Here is a 22933-nt window from a genome sequence, read left to right on the forward strand (position 1 = left end):
GGTATCTGGTGGTGTCTGTCTGTACTGATAGGTACTGACCACTGTGTACTGGGACCACTCTACACTTGTCTTGTCATCATAATTTGACCCTCGCAAATTAGCTTGTATCCATGCACTTGGCCATTTTTACTGCTTATCACCTTCAAGAACTGACCATTCACATGCTACCTAATATATCCACCCCTTTACAGATGCCACTGTTCATGAAGATAACCAATGACTTTCACTTGGTTGATTAGTCTATATAAATGACCACTGTTTTGAATGGCTGCACCTCTGAAACAAAAGCAGCTGGATGTAAAAGCATTTCTTTTTATGACATCAGAAACACAATGGATTAAAAACCTATGTTTTGCTGATAAATTCATTGGTTCCTTAATTTAGCTTGGTGCTAAATGATTTTTTTATTCAAAACAAAAATCAAGGAGAATTAGTTTTGCCATGATATAGATTCTTTCAAAATAAAGGAATAAAGAACTGTAATTGAAATGCCATAAAAGAACCACTTCTGGTTCCCTGTAGAGTTCAATTGATTTGTGCTAAGAGTGCTTTTTCTGTGGCATCACCCCAAAGAACCCTATTTGACACTGTTACTTTTAAAAGTGTAGTGCACCTCAGAAGACCTGTGTGTGTGTGTGTGTGTGTGTGTGTGTGTAGATACACACGTCTCTCCAAGATGAACACTGTGGGACAGACTTTAGCAGGGCAAATGAAATCTCCAGTGCTTGGTAGAAAAAGGGACTTGTAGCAAATCTGGGAGACAAAGAGACACTGTAACCATTTCAGTGGTTCGTTTGATGCTTTTGTGACTCAGTGTAAGGGTCTACCAACAGACGTCACAGTGCAAACACAAAGAGAGAGAGAGAGAAAGAGAGACAGACAGACAGACAGACAGACATCTGAGTAGAAGCAGCAGTTTAACTCAGCATCTCATTTCACATTGCATAAGCACATGATGTCCCTACCTGTCTCTGTCCACTCCAGCTTCACATGTGCCAGAGGCCAGAAGCACGCTCATACAGATATGCTATATGGACAAAAGTATTGGGGCACCTGCTCGTTTCTCGTTTCTTCCAGAATCAAAGGCATTAAAAAGAGTTTATCTTGATTTGGTTGCAATAACTGTTTGGGAAGGCTTTCAACTAGACTGCTCCACAGTCCTATTCTATTGGCCTTACTTCTCTGCAGGGACTAGACAAACTGTGTGTAGCTGAATGCATTCATTAGAAACATTTGGACATACAGTGCATCAGAAGTCTTCAACCTGCTCCTGGAGAACAATATTCCTGCAGGCTTTGAATCCCACTCTAATCCACCTCACCGGATCTAACCAATTACTGCCTTCTAAAGTTCTCAATTGGGTGACTGGGGTGTGAACAATTGTGTAGAATTGGGTTGGGGGGGGGGGTACAGTACTGTGGTAGATAATGATGGATGGAGCCTGGATACTAGTATCAACCACTGTCCAGCATTCTGTACATCTGAGGATATTTGAATGGGCGGTAAGAGGCAAGACACTAAAGCTCCACCCATCTTCTTCCAGGTCAGGGTTGTTGGGCACAAGGCAGGAATATCTTCTGGACAGGGTGCCAGTTCATCACAGGGTAGTGGGTCTGCGCAATAATTAGTCTACCTAGTTTTTGTGTGTGTAGTATGTGGTATAGATGAAATGGCTGAAGTTGCTTAAGTATGGACACTATTGCCCCACAATGCTATGTAAAACAGAAGCGGACAAGCTGCTCACATCTGGAAATATTTCAAATAATGTTGGACAATAATGCAAGTACAGCAGAGACTGAGACAGAAGAACAGCATAGTGATGTTTAATCACTTCTTGTTAGTACAAACCAGGTTAGTGTGCTAATATTTTGTGTACTAATCTGTCAAACCAACTATTAAGAGTTGTATTATTACATACTGTATATACATTATATACATTGTTGTATTAGTGTGTGGAACGCAATCTGGACACACCCCCAGTCATTTACACACTCACATCTAAAGGCAATTTAGAACTGCCAGTTTATCCACCATGTACCATGTACCGTGTATTTTTGAGAGGTGGGAGGAAACCAGAGGACCCAGAGGAAAACCCATGCAGACACAGAGAAAACACACTAAACTCCAGAGTGACCAGAGTAAAGTATTTTTTTTAAATCAATAGTTATTACAATAAATGTTTATTACTAGTATTTTTGTATTGGATGCAAAGAGAACATGCAAATGTACATTCATACATTTGTCTAATGTGGACATTCAAAAATATAGAACTGGCATGGAATTAAAAAGTTTGTCTTTGTGACAACACTCAACAGCAGGCATCATTGCTTATTACTGTTATTAAAAACATTTTTTACAAAATCTTGAATTAATCTTGCTTTAAGCTATTTAATTAATGCATGAATGAAGGCCTTTTAAATGGAACTGCATTAGTCAATGAGATCTCTTTAGATGTATGTAAGTATGGCAGATGTGGTTGCGTCAAGGGTGGCAGAGCTAAAGACTTCATTAATGTTATTAATATTTTGAAAGTACAGTTTCATCACACTGCACACTGCAACAAATACAGTTCTGTTGCATTTTGGCAGTGATCAGCACGCCATTTCTTGTTTTTTTTAATGCAGCATTTTTACACATTCTCGTTAGCAGTCGATCATAACCAACGGGTTAATATGCTATTCCTATGCATAACTGCCTGGTTGTTTAAAAGGAAAAAAAAAACAGAAATCTGAAAGGTCATCTAAACTGCAGTTGTGATGTTTGTCATGATACTCAACCCAAACACATCGATATTCGTCTTTTAATTAGATGGGTTAATAAGCTAAGTGTGTAAAGACCTGTGCAACCAAACATGTTAGAAAACATGAAAGGATTATGTGCTTTGTGCAATAAAATTACTGATTACATTTTTTGCGTGAAGGTGTTGTATTATGAATATTACGAATAGGTAACAGCACATGCTAATGAGGGATGGCAGTGTTGCAAATGGTAAAACATGAAGGTTATGAATCAGAAAAAATGTGTCATTCTGATACTGTGTGCCTTTAAAGTGACAGTAAATCTGGCAGTGTGCTTTAGAAATATGTCCCATTGTGTCACAATGTCTTGATAAATGGAGCAAAATTGATCCAAAATTACTGACATAAATCACATTACATTAACCTTTAATTAAAAAGAGAAGAAGGCATGAAAGAACAGAAGGCAGTAATTGCCTACTATGTGTCTGTCTGTATGTAAGACAGTGTATATGTGTGTAAGAATACAGAATGAATGGAATTGGACAGAATGAATGGTCAGCTACGGTGTACAAGAAGGTACACTCCTTGTATGTGCTAACACATTTTGCCTGATTCAGAGTTTTAGAAGAAAGATACAGATGAAAGTACAATATGACTATACAGAAGAGGCATCAGAACAGCAGATGGAGACGAGGCAACAGAGAAATTGAGACATAGAATATGAAGAGAATGAGCAGGCTGCATCAGAGAGAGCAGTCATGGCTGAGAGCACCCTACACTGGGGCAACAGCAGCTTGGCTCCTCGCTGGCGCTGAGCTGTTGGACTGTGGTGCATGTTGCCGAGCAACAGCCACTGACTACTGGAGGGTGGCCAGTACTGACACAGTATACATTGTGATTTGGGAGTAAATCTCGAACATGCAGGTTTGCTTGTATTCAGGCTCAAGCACAGCCTGCAAACCCTTTAAGACCACATCTATTGAAAGCCCCCTGCCGAGAAACCCCACCATTCCACTTGAACTAACCAGCAGAAATTAGTCAGAGCAGCTTGATGTAAGAATTTCCACAAACTAAGCACAAGATCAACTACATTAGCATTTGTTAAGTATATGACTGGTTAGCCTGTCCAGCATCCTCTATAGCTGTCAACATCAGGACTGCTTTGGAAAAGTGGACTATGCAATATGCCACAAACCCAACGTGTTCACCTTTATATAAAACAATGTGTCTGTCCTTTTGGTAATTAAGCCTTGTATATATTCTGCTTGTTGCTGTTGTTTAGACTCTGGTTATGTTTGACTCCATTACCGGTCCATTGTGTGCTTATCTAGAACCCTATTAGGGCTGTCACTATTGATTAAAATTGTAATGGAGTAGTCTACTGAGCATTTTGCCGATTAAAAGAGAAAATCACTGACATGCAATGCCAAGATTTGATGGTATCAGGCATAACAGTGCTGAATGTACACTACAGATGGCACATCCCTTCCAGAATAACGGTAAAGGCTGTGCTTGTGACCATTTATAGGCCAAATGAAACAGTATGTTTACTGAATGTGAAAATACACAGGTCCGTATTACATTCCAGGGGAAGAGAATCATCATCCACTGACCAGGAACACGTCATTAAACACTGTCATCTCAGCTACACTCTTAAAAATAAAGGTGCGAAGCCAAAGAAGAACTATGTTTGGTTCCATAAAAAACATGATTGTAATAGAAATGTGAGAGTGTAGGGTTTAAAGAACCATCACTTGATGTGAAGATTCTTTGCCAATTTAAAGGTTCTTCACCATCACACATCACGGGATTCTATTGCAATCCTGGTTCTTTATTTTGGCTTTTCTGTGGCACTGCTGAAAGCCACTTTGTAGCACCTTTATTTTTTAGAGTGTAGGTGAACCTGGTAAACATGGAAACCTTTCATATTTGCTTCATTCGTCCTGGATGTGACAGACAACATAAACGCCTGTGGTATAATGAGCCAATGACGGAACATGTTGAAGTGTCACTGTACTGGACAGCCAATGGCACAAGTAACCTCTGGAGTGGCAATATGCATCCACTGTCTACGACCAAATATGTCTGGCTAGTGTTAGGTACAGTTAAGTTCAATGGTAAATATAAAAAATCTTGGCTTGTGTGGTTAATGATTCTGTATGTCTGTAAGCTTTGGCATGGATTGATTTTGATGTACAATGCTGGCAAATAACACCTATGCAACCCCCTCCCCTCACCCCCCCCAAAAAACATAATGCAGTTCTGCAATACTACAGAAATGTATGGGATAGCCAGAACTGAAAGATCTACAGATATGTGTTTGCACATACCAAGAACAATACCATTACCAGAGTGAATAGAGAGATTACCTCATTAATCTTGGTTATCCTGGATACATATACGGCCGAGCTCACATAAAACCCCAGCACACACCGTATCACGCAGTAAAGCCCTCACTCTATTAATACAGAATTAAAGTCTACAGAGTAGAGCAGAATGGAATTAACAGGGACCTCGCCCATAGTGCTTTTTCTGGTTGCTGGTTGTAAATGGTTATAGCAGCTATTTTATGATGTGCCAAAAGGCTTCCAGATGCATTTCCGCCAAGACCAGGACGCACACCGGCTGCTGGTACACTAGTGAACAGAAGAGGCTGAAAATGTACCTACTCACATTTTTTTGCCGCTCTGTGACAGCAGTAAGATATTTCATCAGCTACTGTCCAGGTTTCTTGGGTGAAACCGCAATGCAGAGGGGTCCAATCATCTCTACAGAAACCTCCAGCCCCCAGGCACAGGTAAACTTTTTCATCAGGGCCACCGTTTGCATGTTTCATTTTCAAACTACGCACTCTGCGCAGGCCACGGCATCCGGGTGATGGATAGAGCATGCTCCGAAAACAGAGGAAAGTGGACACAGTGACAGAACATTATAAATAACTGAGCAAACCGGGTTGCATAACTAGCTCCTCAGTGTCGAACACATTAGCTCTGGCTGCATCAACCATGCATGACCTGATCGTGTACAGCTGGGAATAAGAGCAGAAAAAACAATGTTTGCTTGAAACTAATGCATTCTGCTGCTTTCGCTATTGTTGTGAATTTCTGTTGTTGTGCGCTCGCATTAGGAAAAGGGGGGAGACATGCTTGAGTGCCTCTGGAAGGATAAATAGGAGTTGATTAGAGGGAACCGTGACCCAAAAATCACTCCTATACATGCTCACGCACATCCCGGAGCGCACAGGACTTCAGGGAGGGTTCAACCAAACAGTGCTAATGCAAGCAGCAAGGAAAGCTAATCTTGCTGTCTAGCATACGCTATATGGACAAAAGCATAGGGACACCTGCTTCCGATATCAAGGGTATAAAAAAATGCCTTATCCTGCTTTTACTGGACTTTTTACTACATTTCTTGGAAAACTGCTGCGAGGATTTGATTGCTTTCAGCGACAAGAGCAGGATGGTGAGGCCAGGATGTTGGATGATCACCACCCAACCTCATCCCCAACTCCCCAACTTATCCCCAAAGTATTGCATAGAGGAGCGCCATCATACCAGAGAACACAGTTCCACTACTCCACAGCTCAATGCTGGGGGCTTTATATCCCTCCTGTTCTTTTGGCAATACTTCTACACAGGGACATACTGTCTGTATGTGTGGATTTGCACATCTGTGTCAGCAATGAATGCAGCTTAAAGTAGATGAATGCAGTCATTAGAAGGGGTGTCCACAAAAATCTGGACATAAAGTGTATGTACTTATGAGCGTAACACCTGACAACAGGTTCTTAAAGTTTAAGGGGTTAATCACACTAGCACTGTTTAGCTGCAGCCTCACTTTAAGTATACAGCAAGAACTGTGTCTGTGTAGCAGCTTGCAGGCCTGAGCTCAATCCATGCATGAAAAGCCAATATGCTGGAGACGGCAGAGCTGAGAGGGGCTGGAGCCACTGTCGCTCGCCTGGCTCTATTTGCTGGTGCTGTGGGCAGGAGGACAACCTGGGTCATCAGATGCATGGAGGTGTGCTTCTGGGATAGTGTGCAGGGACATGGAGCCTGCTGTGCTGGGGAGGAGATTTGGTGGCTGAAGATTAAAGCCTCAAGAACCTTAGTCACTCTCCCAAATTTCTGGGTGCAGTAACTGCACACCATCCTTAATGCAGCACAGTCAACCTGTTGACATGTTTAGGACAACAACAGCTCAGTTATACTTTGTTTTTAACTAATAGGCTGAAAAAACAGAACTGTTAGGCTGTATACAGCCAGGTCTGTAAGTATTTGGACGGTGATTTCTTTTTTTGCCTCTGTACTCTGTACTACTGAATGTGAAATAAAAAAAATCAAGATATAACTGAAGTGTAGATTTTTAGCTTAAATTCAAAGAGGTTAAGGAATTACAGTTACAGTGATTTTTCCATAGTCATTCAAAGGCTAAACAGTTATTGGACTAACATAATTGTTGTTGCTGACCTGCAAAAAACTTGCATATCTATTTTGCATATTTTTCCATTTTGGCATAATGTGACTTGGCAGTTTATATTGTGTAAAATGCTTATGTAAATCATGATGAATGGACCAATAGAAATGCTCCAAAATGAATTGAAATAAAGTCTTGTTATAATGACTTTCACTGAAGGTTAAGAAGGTGTTTCCTTCTCTTCTAAAGTTGCCATTTTGGGGATACAAGGTTTTTGCATGACAGCGTTTAATAGTTTAATAGTTGAAAGCAAATCCTTTGGTGTCAATTACTGCCTAAAATCTGGAACCCATGAATATCACCAAATCCTCCCTTGAGATGCTTTGGGCAGGCCTTTACTGCAGTACACATATAAACCTCATGTCCTGATGCTGTATAAAAACAGCATGTGTGGGCATCCATCAAAATTCTGGACACACTAACTACATGCTAGAAGAAATGCATCACAGCCATTTTAAGCGTTCCTGTACAATGACATGCATAAATATAAAGAGACACACTGAGTGTGTGTGTGTGTGTGTGTGCAGGTAGTGTGAGGGCAGAGGCTGAAGCAGTTGAAGCGTTCACCCACAGCGCTGTCATGTGCGTGTGCAATGTGCAAATGTGTTCTCATGCATGCCTGCTGATTTCTCTCCCATCACTCGCTCCCTCTGCTCTGTCTGCACTTCTTATTCTTCTCTCTCTCTTCCTCTCCCTCTCTGTCACTCCTCCTCCTCTCTGTCTGTCTACAAAATCTCTCCTTGCCTTCACCTAGCCATCTTCCTTCGTGTTTCTTCTTCTGGTCTTCTGGCTCGCTGTCCTTTTGCTCCTCCGTCTTTTTAAGCTTGTGTATTTGCAGTCTTTGGTTTTCATGTTTAGCTCACACCTTTTTCCTCATTCCCTCTTTCGCAGGGTGTTTTTCCCCCCTCTATTTCTCTCTCTCTCTCTCTCTCTCTCTCTCTCTCTCTCTCTCTCTCTCTCTCTCTCGCTCTGTCTCCCTTTCTCCATCTCTCTCTATCTACCCCCTCCCCTCCACTCCACTCCATCTCACAGACCTCAGGGAAGTTTCATTATGTAAGAGAGCTGTGTGCAGTAAAACACTGCTGCAAACCAATGCTTAAATAATTCACCCACACTGCTAAATAAAGCCAGCATGCACGTATCATGCATGCAGATTCCCCCAGCGCCCAGTTCACCCCCCCCCCTTGCCTTTCGGACAGCTATTACACCCCTCTTCACTCCATTCACCTCTGTGCAAATTCTCCAGAGAGCTGACCCTAAGTGGACATGGCTCTCCTACTGTTCTGTGGCTATTCTGCCCAGCTAATTAAGGATGGTATTACTCTTAAGATGGTTTAAACACACTGCACAAACATACAATACATGAAAGGCTAGTCAAAGCCTAGCCCATTAGGCCATTAGAGAGAACACGATCATAAAAAGCCCTGCATTTGATCAATCTCGGCACAGAGGATTAGACACTGTGCCGTCATAAGAGAAAGACCATCATTTGCACCTTAATGCAAGTGATATTGAAAGCGTTCAAGAGGAAATGCATCCTTAACCAAGTGCTAGCCTCAGCAAGGCATCAAAACATTGCCACTACAGCATGGCCAAGTAATATAGTGTTTTACCTAAGTAGATGGTTATACAATGGCCTTTGCAGCAGATTAATGGTGTTGCATATAGGCATAAACAAGCAATTAATCATTTTTGTCTAGGGTCTACAGGACCTACTGTGACAAATGTCTGTTAATGCCCCTCATTTAATCACTGCATCTGCATCTGCAAGCTTTGCTTGTTTAAGCGTCAAACTGTAAACCGCTACTGCTTAGCTTTAGGAGCACAGCTAAGCAGTAGCTCCTTTAAGAGTTGATGACTGACTCTAACCTGCAGAGCAGGTCTTAATGACAAATTAGCATTCATGATAACAATCAATCATGCTGATAATGACCATATTCATTTCATCAGAAAGAAAAACAGTTACTGCTACTACTGACTCTGGTCTTGTCTTGTTGAACCCTCTGTAACTGGACCTGTAAGCACCAAGGCCTCGTTTCCCCTTTGGGGCAGAATGGTTCTACCCAGCCAACATGCCTATGTGGGACTTATATGGGTGTAACCAGGACTAGGTGGGTTCCAGGTGGGCATGGGCTCTGAGTGGGTTTGGAAATGTGTTGTTACTGGTGGTCATAATATTCTAGTAAGACTGTGACAGTGTGCCAAGGGTGGTAGCATCTCTGAAACCACTAATTGCCAAACCAATGACATAACAGTGGTGCCCTATGGATCATTGATTCCATAGGGCAATGGCGACTCCGGCAAGTGGTACAGAGCAGGTGAAGTGCCACTGTGGACCAGTTACACCTTTCATCACCTAATACAGCCCATGCCATAGTGTCTACCTAGCGTCATCCGAGCCAAGGGTGGCCATATATAGTATGATTTGACTATATATATCGCTTATGGCTACCTGTGGCCTTATGAGGGTATCTTCCTTTTTGTGTCCTGACAATAACTCTAGAACAGAAGCGACGCGGCACAGGCCCCACCAGAACTAACACAGTTAATGTCCTAGAATCGAACTCAGTAAAGTAGGCCAGTCAGAGATTAGCCCTTTGGGACCCCAAGTGTGGAGTGGCCAAGTAGCATCAACACTACAGCATACTAGTTCTACAGTCACCAGACTAGAACGTTTTCTATTGATGCTAAAGGACTGTATAAGATACTTACCCTAATGAAACCAAATGATTATTTGACACAGTGTTAATGTGACCTAAAGTCCACCTAAATGAGAAGAACCCACATTAAGCTCTGGACCCAGATAAGCTTAGTTCTACAGCAGGTTTGCGATGTTGTATTGAGAGCTAACGTCCATATGGTATCCAGTAATTATTAAAAAAAATTTACTTGTGTGTTTTGGAGTAAATATATTTTTTCCAGTGTAAAGAAGACCAGTATCTTGAGTATATAAGCCTGGAAATGGTGCATGGTGTTATATGAACAATTATCGGCACAAGCCAGAGCACAAATGTAGGATCCATGCCGATATGTGCCCGAGCAATTGTCAACAACAATAGAGCTAATGGGCCTTCCATCAGCTCTGCAGTAGTATAGCACACAATAACAAGATGTTTGTTTAGATGATGTTTTGCCAGTGGCTGTATGCTGCAGTATACTGAATATAAATCTTGAGCTGGCTCCATCTTTGGAGTTTTAGTCGTGGTTATTTATTGATGTGTTTTGGTCACGATAAGATCTCTTGTTATATAAACAGGAAGCTCTATGAAACCGTGGGGTTTCGGGGTGGCTTTGGGAAGAAGTTAGCCAGGAACATGGCTCTGATCTACAAATGTGCATTCCCATGGTTGATGAGCTACAAGGCATGCAGGGAGGAAAGCATCAGAGCGACTGTGTGGAGGCTTTTGCTAAGTTGTGCTGAGTGAATGTCCTGAGGTCTGTGTGTGGGTGCAGGCCAGCATGACTCACTACTGTTAGTGACTGCGTTCTTATAAATAAGGGTTCTTAAAGGGCGTTCTAGGATTCTGGATACAGCCATTTAAACAGGAGAAGCCCTCTGGTCTCCCGCATTATTTCTGAGGGTTCATGTGGATTCCATGTGGAATTTATTTATTTGTTTATTTTTTACAAACTATTTATGTAGTTTTGTTTATTTAGGCATTAAATCTATTCGTTTTACTTAGTTTTCCCGGACCACATAAAACCACATAACTTGTTCCTCTTTCGATACTACAATGTGGATCATGGGCACCTACCTAGGATGTTGCTCAGGACCCCAAAAGATTAAAAAATGACCCTGTCGGTGGGCCAATGTGTCAATAAGACTCATAAAACTAGTAAAATGTACAAGTGGTTGCTGCATGGTTTCAAATATACTGAATAGCTCAGAAATACCTTATAGCTCAAATATTAATCAATTAAGAAAAAGATGAATCAGTTAAGGGTGTTTGGACCAAACAACTGAAACCTAGACCCTTGAGAAGAGGTGGTCTCAGTCTGGTCCCTAACAAACTTTGGAGCGGTTCATCTGTGGTGAGAACATGATCTGACCTCCATCCGACCCAGCTATGAGAGGTACTCTTAAAGATTGAGCTAAACGGCTCCCATTGCCAGGTGTTAACCTGGTATATTGCCCAGAGAATTATTACAGCTAAGAATATGTTAAACTGCACAGGAATATGCAGTAGTTCAGAACACAGAGCCTTATTTCTGTATTTACATCATTTACTTCATCACCCAAATAAACAACATCAGAGAAGCATTTGTGGCATGTTACCACACACACACACAGACACACACACAGTGTTAACAGGTGAACATCCCATGTCATTACCACCTCTGGTAAATGTCACATGCACTCAAATATCAGTGGAGCTTTAATATATCTTGGAAAGGCCTGTGTTATAGTAGAATTGGAAGAAAGCCGAGGAGTTCCAGACAAATCAATCACTAAAGGCCCAGACGAGTCAGACTCATGTCGAATGAAGGTACACACATACGCGCACACACTCTGTAATTCTGACAAAGTATTCAACTGATTGATGGAACAGTCAAAGCCCGGTGATGGATGGAGGCATGTGTGCTATCAGACAAGTGCCTGTCTGTCACCTGCAGAGATACATATAGATTACCAGAGCGCATCTATTCAGAAGCACGAGTGTGGCTCTTATCACAGTGTATTCCCGCAGTAATCCTCCATTAGGTAATGATAAAGGGCATATTAGCTTTCTGCATTCACTACATGAGCTCACTCAGACTGCAGTAGTATACACCCACAGCATCTTGTGTCAAGAAAGGTTAAGGTAAAGGTAGGCATATTATTAGCATGCAACCAAAGCCATTAACCACATGACCACGCCAATGCAACGTGCCAGTCATTCCCTTCAGCACAGTGGCTGTTGAACGTGAAAAACGTGAAAAAAAAAACAACCGATCTCAGTGTAGACCAACATGGTGACCCAGCTCAGGGGGAGATCCCCCTCAAGCTGGGGTCTCCCCTCCAAATTCCTCATGCGCACCGCTCTCTCTCCCTCTCTCTCTCCGCAAGCGGAGGAAAAACGCATATTTCGCCTCCCCCTGCCAGCGTATATACAGTGATACAGTGTATGTGGAGGAACAGGGTGCTACAACAGGCGCCCTCTATGCCTGTGCCAAGGAAAATGCTGCTGCATCACCGCCTCCGCCGCAAAGACCTCCACACTGCTGCCTCCATCCAACCATCCCTCCTTACAGCCTGGCCAGGGCAGAAATCAGCTAAAACCACAACCTGACTGCAAATATCCCACTGTTATAAAAGCAGTACAGTATCTGAAACGCGATTACGCGCGGTAATTACGCACGATCTCTCCTCCATCCTGCGCCCAATCTGGCCAATGATCAGCCTCAACATATCAGTGTTGATCAGCGTAAACAGATCAGATCAGCCAAAGTGCAATTAGGGTATGAATCATGGATTTATGGAACAAAAAGAGCGTAGGACACACGGTCCGGTGATATTACGCACGACACTACGCAGCTGCTTTAACCAGTATGAATTGATTAGCCTATGGAATTGAAGCTGAAGGGGTTGAGAGAGAGCGAGAGAGAGAGAGAGAGAGAGAGAGAGAGAGAGAGAGAGAGAGAGAGAGAGAGAGAGAAAGATGGTTAACAAAACGATCAGCTCTTACATTTCACTACCCGGTCGGTGGCGTTCAGGACCATGTCAGCGTTAGACATCTTCATGGGCAGTGGAGGTCTCAGGGATGGCTGGCGGGGTCCCCTCCTCGCAGAAGAAGAAGGAAGCGGCTCTAGTGTGTGTCGCGTGCTGCTGTCGCGGGAGCGAGCTGCAGTGGCATCACTCGGATGCGCGTGTGGCCGTTGTGGGAGCGCCGCTGCTGGGGGATAACCGGAGGAGCCTGGAGGAGAGGAGAGAGAGCTGCTGCTGCTGCTGCTGCTGAAGCTGAGGATGGGGCTGCTGATGCTTTCGGGTGGGGGAGGATGGAGGGAACGGACGGGGAGGGGAGGAAGAGCGAGAGAGAGAGAGAGAGAGAGAGAGAGAGAGAGAGAGAGAGAGACGTAGAGAGAGAAAGAGAGAGAGGGAGGGAGAGAGAGAGGGAGCTCGGGAGATCCTGGCGCGTTGCACCACCCCGACATGGCGAAGAGGGGAACTCCCACGCACCCATTTGAAGGGGCTGCCTGATGCTGCCATCAGGTGGAAGCGAAGGGGGCTTTCCCAAGCACACGCGCGCCACGCCATGTTTTGCTAATCAATAGCCTGTCTGACGCAGCGCAGGAGTGCGAAGGGAATGGAAAGGAGCTCTGCGTCGTTTTGCCATTTCTGAACCGTGTTTATTAATGTGGCCCAAGGCTGCAGGCTGGGCTGTCCTGAACGTTTGGAAACGTTTGATTCACACTCACCAGAAGCACGAAAGGTTGCACCACTGTGCGCATGATGGGACTATTTTGCATTGTTATGATTTGAGGTACATTTTTTTGGTCGAGCCCGGTGGGACATTCTCATATAGGCTATTTCACTATGATGTCTGTGAATAACCTTTAACACGTATACATATGTAAATAACCTTTTCTCTGATTGGCTACCCTGCATTGCAACTCGTTCAAGCTGTTCAGACTGAAACGCTGCTTATAGCTGCAGAATGGGCGGAGCCTAACTACTGTCGTCTTTTTTTTTTGCAAAAATATTAAAAAGGAAAAACTAAAATATTGCATTGACATAAGTATTCAGACCCTTTACTCAGCACCTTTGGCAGCGATTACAGCCTCCAGTCTTTTTGGGTATGATGCCACAAGGTTTGCACACCTGGGTTTGGGGATTTTCTGCCATTCGTCTCTGCAGATCCTCTCAAGCTCTGTCAGGTTGGAAGGGGACCATTGGTGGAAATCCATTTTCAGGTGTCTCCAGAGATGTTAGATTGGGTTCAAGTCAGGGCTCTAGTTGGGTCACTCAAAGACATTCACAGATTTGTCCCTAAGCCCCTCCTGTGGTTGTCTTGGCTGTGTGCTTAGGCTCACTGTTTTGTTAAAAAATAAACATTCAACCCCGTCTCGAACGCTCCGGATCAGGTTTTCATTAAGATCTCTGTTTTTTACGCCATGTAGCTTTCCCTCAACCCTGAACAGTCACCCTGTGCCAGACGCTGAAAAACACCCCACAGCATGGTGCTGCCACTACCATGCACCACCTTCAGTGCCTGTTTTTTTCCAGACATGGTCCTCAGAATTGAGGCCAAAAAGTTCAGTCCTGGTTTCCTCAGACCAGACAGTCTTGTTTCTCACAGTCTGAGTGTACTTTAGGCGTCTTTTACTGAGAAGGCTGAGGCTTCTGTCGTTTTGTCATTAAACCCAGATTGGTGGAATGCTGCAGTGATGGTTGACCTTCCGGACATATTTTACTTTATTCTGCACACAGCAGTTCAGCCACAGAGACCATTAGGTTATTGGTCACCTCTCTGACCAAGGCCCTTCTCCCTTGGTGGGGCGGCCAGCTGTATGAAGGGTCCAGGTTGTTTCAAACATCTTCCATTTAAGAATTATGGAGAATGCTGTGCTCTTTGGAACCTTCAGAGCAGCAGAATGTTTTTGTAGCCTTCTCCAGATCTGTGCCTCCACACAGCTCTCTCTCTCTCTCTCTGAGCTCTACAGACTACTATACTTTTCTCCTCAAGACTTGGTTTTTGCTCTGATATGGATTGTCAGACATAATATAGACAGGTATGTGTCTTTCCAAATCATGTCCAACTGAATTTACCACAGGTGGACTCCAATCAAAGTGTAGAAACATCTCCAAGATGTTCAAGAGAAAAGGGAGGTCCCAGAGCTAAAATCCAAGTGTCATAACACAGGATCTAAATACTGTCAATGTGAAATTTTAGTTTTTTCTTTTGAATACATTTGCAATCAGTTTAATTATCACTGAATTATCATTATGAGGTATTGAATGCAGACTGGTGGACGAAAAGGCATTTTTATTTTAGCACCAAGGCTCAACACAAAATGTGAAAAGTGAAAGGGTCTAAAAACTTTCCAGATGCATTATCCATTATGTCTGACTATTTACAGCAGTTAAGATCTGCTCCATTCTGCAGCTGTTTTACTATAATGACAATAACGTTAGATTGAACTGAATAGAATTGAAAGTGAACAGTCAGTTCTTGTGGCAAAAGTAGGAGGACAAGTGTAAGAACCTAAGCCAGGTTAGGCTAGACACCTGGGTCAGATCATCTCAAGCTGCCCACAGCAAGAATGCCGCCCTGGATAGCTGCCCATAATCTGCCACTGATCTATGATGTGATATCCCTCAAAAAACAATATCAGAACACACTAAGTGATTGATTAGGTTCAGTCAATAGAGATAAGGCCCATCATGCACCTTCTAAATATGTCAGCCTGAAAACAGCCAGGATCCACAGAGTGATCTCACATAATTCCACTACTGTATCTGGTAGTGGTAGGATGGTAGGATAGGTTGTAGATGGGTATAAACAATCCTTATTTGTTATCTCTTACACTTACCTTCTCAGTAAAATAAGAATTACACACAAAAATAAGAATTATATTGTATACAACAACAGTGATATAATAATAATAATAATAATAATTATTATTATTATTATTATTATTATTATTAATATGTGTAACAGAATATAGGTGCCTTCAAATCGCCCTAGTAATTCCCTGTGAAGTGATCTTCACAGGCTAGTCAGCCATTTTAAGGGCGGTTCCAAACCACAGGGACTGAACGCCTTTAGCTAGAAGGGATCTTCAGGGTGTGTAGGGAGGAGTGAACAAGGGCTCATCACTCGACAGGAAGTTGCAGAAATGTTTACTCATCAGTTATTATATTGAATGACTAGAAGAGCGCGAGTTGCTTCATTATAATAGTAATAAAAACAGAGTAAATGTGGAGCGAAACGCAGCTAACGTCTCAGTTCTTACATCAAAGCTGAACGACGGCTGTCAGTCAACATGCCTTCAGGACCACGGACAGCAGCCGAGATTAACGTCACCAATCCAACCTGACGTTAAATAATATAATGATCATAACAGCGGACTCCTCCCGAAACTAGTTCTGTCACACATAATCCAGAGGTGCAGAAAACGTAATGCTGTTAAAGGGGTGTAAAACACAGGGCTTGTCTAATAAAGGTCTCTAAATCAGTATCATTGTACTCATTATGCTAATTTATAAAAGTCGGAGCGTGAGGGCGCGTGAGGGACTTTGGCTTTGAAATGTTGATTTTGGCGGCCATTGCTGTAACCGTGCTCTCTGCCTTCACACAGTGAGCGAGGGGGTAACGCACTGTGTAGAGCATCCACCTGAACACCCTCCTATAGGGCTGGTCTGTGAGAGCTCGTTCTGGTGTCGGAGGGTCCTTGGTGATTTTTATGTGATAGGTGACATCATCGGATCAAAGCTCGGAAGAGCGTGAGGGGCGCGCGCACAATGGCTTTAAAAAGGATCTATAAGGTAAGGAACTGCCCGCTCCTGTGGCCAATTCCATCAGCCCTGTTCTTAATGTTTCTACCCCCATCGAGGTTGAGAAGCAGAGGTAACCACGGCTAAAACGTCTTTGCTTAGCTTTACTTACGACTGGGGGGGGCGACTGAAAGCGTAGTCATCCGTCTGGATTACCCTAAACAAAGACGTTTATTCATTCATTTGCATAAAATGAAAATAGTGTTTGTATGATGCCGCGTCGTTCAGTAGAAAGTGTGTGCTCAGCATATATGGACTTGATTACGTTAATGCTTCATTCAGTCACAGTTCCTGTTGACATATAACAACCCTCTTGGTTTGTTTTCAGTGTAGACGAATATATAAAAAAAAAAACCAATTGGCCTAAAATCACCTGCCTTATATAGAGTAGGTCCCCCTTTTGCTGACAACACAGCCCTGACCCATCAATGCATGGAGTCCACAAGACCTCTCAAGGCGTCCTGTGGCATCTTGCACCAAGACACCAGCAGCAGATCTAATCATTCAAGTCCTGCAAGTTGTGAGCTGAGCCCTTATAGATCACCACATCAAGGAGCCTTGGGCGCCCATGACCCTGTCATGTCGTTCTTCTTTGGGCCACTTTTGGTAGGTACTGACCACAGCATACCAGAAACACTCCACAAGACCTGCCTGGTGTTTTGGAGATGCTCTGAGCCCAGTCATCTAGCCATCTTGGCATCTTGGCTAGATGCCAAAGTTGTCTAATCTCTGACAGTTCTTGACTATTCACTTCCCCACTGACGGACCCACACTTATAGCTTATATAGCTTATGCAACTTGGCTCGGTGCCAAACTTGGTCGTCGTCAAAGTTTACTTACGTAGTTTTCATATTAAGGCTGATGAGTGTCTAACGTTATATGCACCTGACCTTGCCATATACTGCCTAAAAGTAACAGACAGATAAGGTTGGTTTTAAGTCCGGGATTAAGTCCAGTCTTAAACTCAATTTTTCTTCCAATGAGAATTCTCTGTTTAGATTTCTGTATAGCCCTACTGTTCGGCCAACCTGACATTGTGTCGGTCTCTGTTTACCCTAAAGAAATGACAGGCTGTTTGGTTTCTATGCCTGTAAGCCTGATTTCAGTTAATTAGCTCTGTTCTGATTGGCCGTCATGCATTAGGCCTCATTCAAAAAGCAGTCAAGGCTGTCCTTATTACTTCAGTGTGAATGGGAGGGGCTTAAACTGCTGTAGGTTGAATAGGTATGTATATTTAAATGCAGGGTTTCCTGCTTTTGCATTATGTATGTTTTAAAACTTCAACAGTGCTTTTAATGAAAGAAGACAGCTTAATATTCAGCTTGCCATAATGTGGGTCCTTTAATCCCTGACCAGAAAACATGCATTATTATATACCTGATATTCCTTTGACTTTAGGAGCTGAACGACTTTGCCAGAGACCCTCCAGCCCAGTGCTCGGCCGGTCCCGTAGGAGATGATAGTAAGTGTCTGTCAGTCCAAGATCTCACTTGCCTGACATATGACAGCTAGGTGGGCACAGCTCTGTGTTCTAATATGGCTGTTTTTGCCAGGCCAGTCTTTCCCTTGTTCCAGCTCTGCGTTTCTTCAGAGTGAGAGGCATGCTGTTAATGGTCTCAGCATCACTGCAGCAGATATGGCTGATTATCACCTTTCACACTGCTGAGACTATCAAACACTGTAAAGTTAAGAAACACCATGTGAGCAGGCGACCTTACATCTCCCTTACTTAGTTTTTTTTTCTTTCTTTCAGTGTTTCACTGGCAGGCGACTATAATGGGGCCTGTAAGTATTAAACCTCTACTGTTATTACCTCTGTGTGTGAACACTGGATTAAGCAAAAAGTAACTTGTCTAATCTCTGACAGAACGACAGCCCCTACCAAAGTGGTGTGTTCTTCTTGACCATTCACTTCCCCACTGACTATCCTTTCAAACCACCAAAGGTGAGTCAGAGCCATACTGTTATAGCCTATGCAGTACTTGTGTTTGCCTCTAGAGGTCTCCATGACTCTATAAAACAGTTAGGCTATATCTACTGCACAGCATTAGAGCACGTTGTGAGCTTTCACAGGTCACGTGTTAAGCTGTCTGAATTGTGTAGCTATATGGTTTATTCTGGTCATCTCTCTGCTTTGGTTTAGGTTGCGTTTACCACCCGGATTTACCACCCGAACATCAACAGTAATGGCAGTATCTGCTTGGACATACTGAGGTCGCAGTGGTCACCAGCTCTTACCATATCCAAAGGTATTGCTTAGGAAAATGAAAAATAATGAAAAAGGGTTGAGCGTTAGAACCATTGCAGGTGGCCACCATGATGATGAACCACATAATTACATTGGTGTATCTGCACAACTGGTGCATTTTGTCTCTTCCAACAGGTTGTGATACGTATTGTCTCCCTCTTTTTACTTTAATTACTTTAATTTTATTGTGATTACAATATTTTTGCTATATCGGCAACCCCAGCCATGTGCTTTTTAGTTTTGTGATGATGGACGTGCCGAAATTGAATTAAAGGAACAGTAAGGAATCATCTCTAATAGCTCAATAGGTCATAGATTCGATCCCCTGAACCGACAGAACACAACTAAAGTGCCCTTGAGCACCCCCAATTCCCTAAATGCCGCAAATAGGGCTGCCACCGTTCCGGGCATGTGCATTCACTGTTCCCTAGTCTGTGAGAGGTTAAATGTGGAGGACATGGTCTTCTTCTTCTTATGAAACCCAGTATTCCAATATTGGATTAAAGTAAATCCATATGATAAAAAAAAAAGTAAAATGGTCAGTGGTGGTTCAGTCGTTAGCGTGCTGTTTTATTGATCACAGGGTTGTGGGCTCGATATTTGCGTCTACTAAGCTGCCACTGCTGGGCTCTTGAGCAGAGCCCTTATCCATGTCTGCTCCAAGGGCACCGTAGAATGGCGAACACTGTGCCCTGAGCCTGGCTTTCTAATAATGACAATAAATGTACAATATATGGACAAAAGTATTGGGACACCGGCTCATTCATTGTTTCTTCTGAAATCAAGGGTATTAAAATAAGTTTTTCCTGCTTTTGTTGGAGTAACTGACTCTACTGAGCAGGGAAGGCTTTCTACCAGATTTTGGAGCATTGCTGTGAGGATTTGATTGCATTCAGCAACAAGAGCGTTACTGAGGTCAGGATGTTGGATGGTCACCACCCCTCCTCATTCCGCAACTCCCCAACTCATCCCAAGTATTGGATGGAGCAGAGAAAACAGTTCCACTGCTCCACAGCTCATTGCTGGGGGGGCTTTGTACCCCTCTAGACCATGGCTGGCTTCATGTTTATCTGCTGCAGAGAGTCCTATTCAATCAGTACGACTTCTCTACAGGGACTTGTCAAGCTGTGTATGTGTGTCACTGAATGCATTAATTAGAAGATGTGTCCATAAACATTTGGACATATACTTAACTTCAGACTTCTCACTTATGTTAAAATAGTAAATTGGCCATGTATCAAACACCTCTCGAATTATAGTTGTGTTTGTGGAAGGTTTGTGTGGGCTTTTGTCCACAGACAGGCAGAGTAATGGTGGTGACTCTTCTCTCTTTCCCTCAAGTGCTTCTGTCCATCTGCTCCCTCCTGTGTGACCCCAACCCAGATGACCCTCTAGTGCCTGAGATTGCCCGCATCTACAAAGCAGATCGTGACAAGTAGGTGCTCATGAGATTACATTCTTTACCCATTTAAATGTGTTGGATGCTGTCAATGGGAAAAAAACATCTTTTCTCCTCAACAGGTACAACAGAATAGCCAGAGAGTGGACGCAAAAGTATGCCATGTAGTTTTTGGAGCTGGACAACACAGAATTGCCCTCTCTTCTCCTGGACAAGTGACACACTGAAGAAAAAAAAGGAAAAGGCACATCTCATTTGTTTCCATTGGGGTGCATTCTTTGCGCTGCACCTTCTACTACTTTGCACTTGCCATCCATTCCACCTTCTTGACCATTCCCTTTTTTAGCTGTCATTTTGTACATATTGCATTTATGAATGTTGGAAGAAGTTCTTTTAAGCTCTTTAACAGCTTTGCAACAGACGGAGCAACCTCAAATCATTTTCACCTGCAACCTGTATGAATTTGGAGCAATTCAGATGGGACTATACTAGAAACTGCAGCTGTTTTTGATGGCATTTTGACGTATTTCTGCCCTTTACTATTTGTCATTTTCTTTTGACTGTTGATTTTGTCTGACAGAGAGTGGAAATTGTTTGTTTGTTTAATTCATTCTTCCTATTTGAACCCCTTCATTACTTCATCAAGAATCACCAGTTTAAAGCCCCATTCACCCCTGGTATTAATGTGCATCTCGTGCGACCACTTGTGACTTGTGATCAGGGTTTCTCACATCATTGCTGCTGAAGGAGGGGCATGGTGCATGTCAATGCAGCAACTCTTCTGCTGCTTTTGTTTTGACCCTGAAATGGCTATTTAATCAGGTTCCAGTATGGGCTATTTGAGATTTTTCAATTGTATTGTTTATGTGGTTGATGTGGGTGCTTTGCTGTCAAGGACGCATCAGAACGCTTTGGCGTTCACACTATAAGGAAATTGTGGTCAAAATCATCTCTGACCACCTCCAAATGTGGTTGGAGTGATCGGATTACAATGCACCCTCGAGATGCATTGTACTTTCACAAAGTACGCTCACACCTGCTCTTTGTGATGGCCACTTATGATCGAATCACCCAGGATACATGTTCATGCCAGATGTGAACGGGGCCTAATTGATATACCAGTTGAAACCATTCACTTCCATCCAGCAATTGTTTTCCCCAACTAACCTGGGAACTGATAGAGCTTATGTATGGGTGTGTGTAATAAAATGATTGTAATTATTTCTTATTAGGTACCTTAATTTATTAACCTCTAAAAAATAGCAGGGGTCTAGCAGAAATGAAATGTAAAACAAACATTTTATACTTACTTTTGATCAGCTTTTTCATTTTATTTGGAAATCAAGCTCCTTGAGTCTGGAGGAAGAGTAGAGAGACACAGAGTCCAAGGTGTCTGAAGTCCAGTGGGAGATTTCTGCAGTCTGTGATGGTTTGGGATTTAATGTCATCTGCTGTCCACTGTCCACTTATCAGGTCCAAAGTCAACACAGCGTGAGAGATGCCGATTTCCTTTTCCAGGTGTTATGTCCCTACTTAGCACTTGTCCACAGTGCCAAAACGAATACTTAATTGTTTTACTGACCATAATATTACTGTTCTTGATTTGCCAACCAACTCTTTAGACCTGAACCCCATAGAGAATCACTATCAAAGCAACCTGGGCTTCAGTAACATCTCAGCAGTGCCACAAGCTGATTGCCTCCATACCACGCCACATTGCTGAAATAATTTGTGATAAAGGCGCTGAGTATTGAGTGTATGAATGAACATAAGTTTCATAAGTTGGACATTTCTGTATTGTATATTCTACTGTGTTTCATCTTAGCAAATGTTCTAATACGTTGAGATACTGGATTTCATGAGCTATAAGCCATACTGATCAAAGGTAAAATTAAGAAAATATATACGAAATGAATATATAATATTCAACTTTTTAAGTAAATTATAAGCAACAAAAATAACTGTTTCTCAGTAGTTAGCAAACAACTTTCAATGGTTACTGAACAGAACATGAGATTGCTGAATAATGACTTACACTGAATAATAAGCATGCAGGATCTATCATCATAACAAGTAGAAAGGATAAAGTGGAATCCAAAGGATCCATCATAATGTAGGATTTTCAGTTGTAAAGTATCCAACACACCACTAGATGGTGCTCTCTCACTGAAGTATGTAATCGCTGGCAGTGTCTGAACAATACTCTTATTTCTGTTTAAAAGGCTTTTAACTTTTTTTATAGTCAATGTTTGGATTTAGGAGTTCCGTAGCTGAACTCTAGCAATAGATGAATCCTGTCATCAGCTCATGTGTGGACATAAGTGTTAGGCCACACCTGTGTGTGTGCTGACAGCCCAAGCCAATTAGACCTCCAGTTCTAAGACACATGAACCTTCTCTACTCTCTGTGGAAACTCCAAGAGCTGATCATCACCCGTCCTCAGTGGCTCTTAGCTGCGGGTGAAGCAATGCAGTGTGAGTCACACCTCTCTCTCTCTCTTTCTCTCTGTCTCTCTCTCCCACCCTATCTGTCCTCTATCCTTCTTTCCTCTCAGCTGTTGGGCTGGGTCAGAGCCGCTCCTCTCTCTCTCTCTCTCT

At 42.8% G+C, this 22933-nt stretch overlaps 2 protein-coding genes across 2 annotated transcripts in view; one reads left to right on the forward strand and one right to left on the reverse strand.

Moving 5' to 3' along the window:
- ppp3ca (protein phosphatase 3, catalytic subunit, alpha isozyme) overlaps positions 1-13201 on the reverse strand; it is a 54176-nt gene extending 40975 nt beyond the window's left edge. The window contains exon 1 of the mRNA XM_072662639.1: positions 12881-13201. Within this exon, the coding sequence (XP_072518740.1) occupies positions 12881-12935 (55 nt within the window). The 5' untranslated portion in view covers positions 12936-13201. The remainder of the gene's footprint in view (positions 1-12880) is intronic.
- Positions 13202-15883: 2682 nt separating this feature from the next.
- Positions 15884-21557, forward strand: LOC140539844 (ubiquitin-conjugating enzyme E2 D2-like). The gene is made up of 7 exons (XM_072662640.1): positions 15884-16680; positions 18088-18151; positions 18443-18474; positions 18557-18634; positions 18833-18938; positions 20279-20372; positions 20459-21557. The coding sequence occupies exons 1-7, from the start codon at positions 16657-16659 to the stop codon at positions 20502-20504; spliced, it is 444 nt and encodes a 147-aa protein (XP_072518741.1). The 5' UTR covers positions 15884-16656; the 3' UTR covers positions 20505-21557.
- Positions 21558-22933: the final 1376 nt, after the last annotated feature.

Source organism: Salminus brasiliensis, chromosome 18, assembly GCF_030463535.1.
Source record: "Salminus brasiliensis chromosome 18, fSalBra1.hap2, whole genome shotgun sequence".
Taxonomy (NCBI): Eukaryota; Metazoa; Chordata; class Actinopteri; order Characiformes; family Bryconidae; genus Salminus; species Salminus brasiliensis.

Coding starts and splice junctions, on each gene's coding strand:
- LOC140539844 (XM_072662640.1), top strand. CDS start 16,657: ATGGCTTTAAAAAGGATCTATAAG. Junction 18,475..18,556: donor AGGCGACTATAATGGGGCCT/GTAAGTATTAAA, acceptor AATCTCTGACAG/AACGACAGCCCCTACCAAAG. Junction 18,635..18,832: donor ATCCTTTCAAACCACCAAAG/GTGAGTCAGAGC, acceptor GCTTTGGTTTAG/GTTGCGTTTACCACCCGGAT.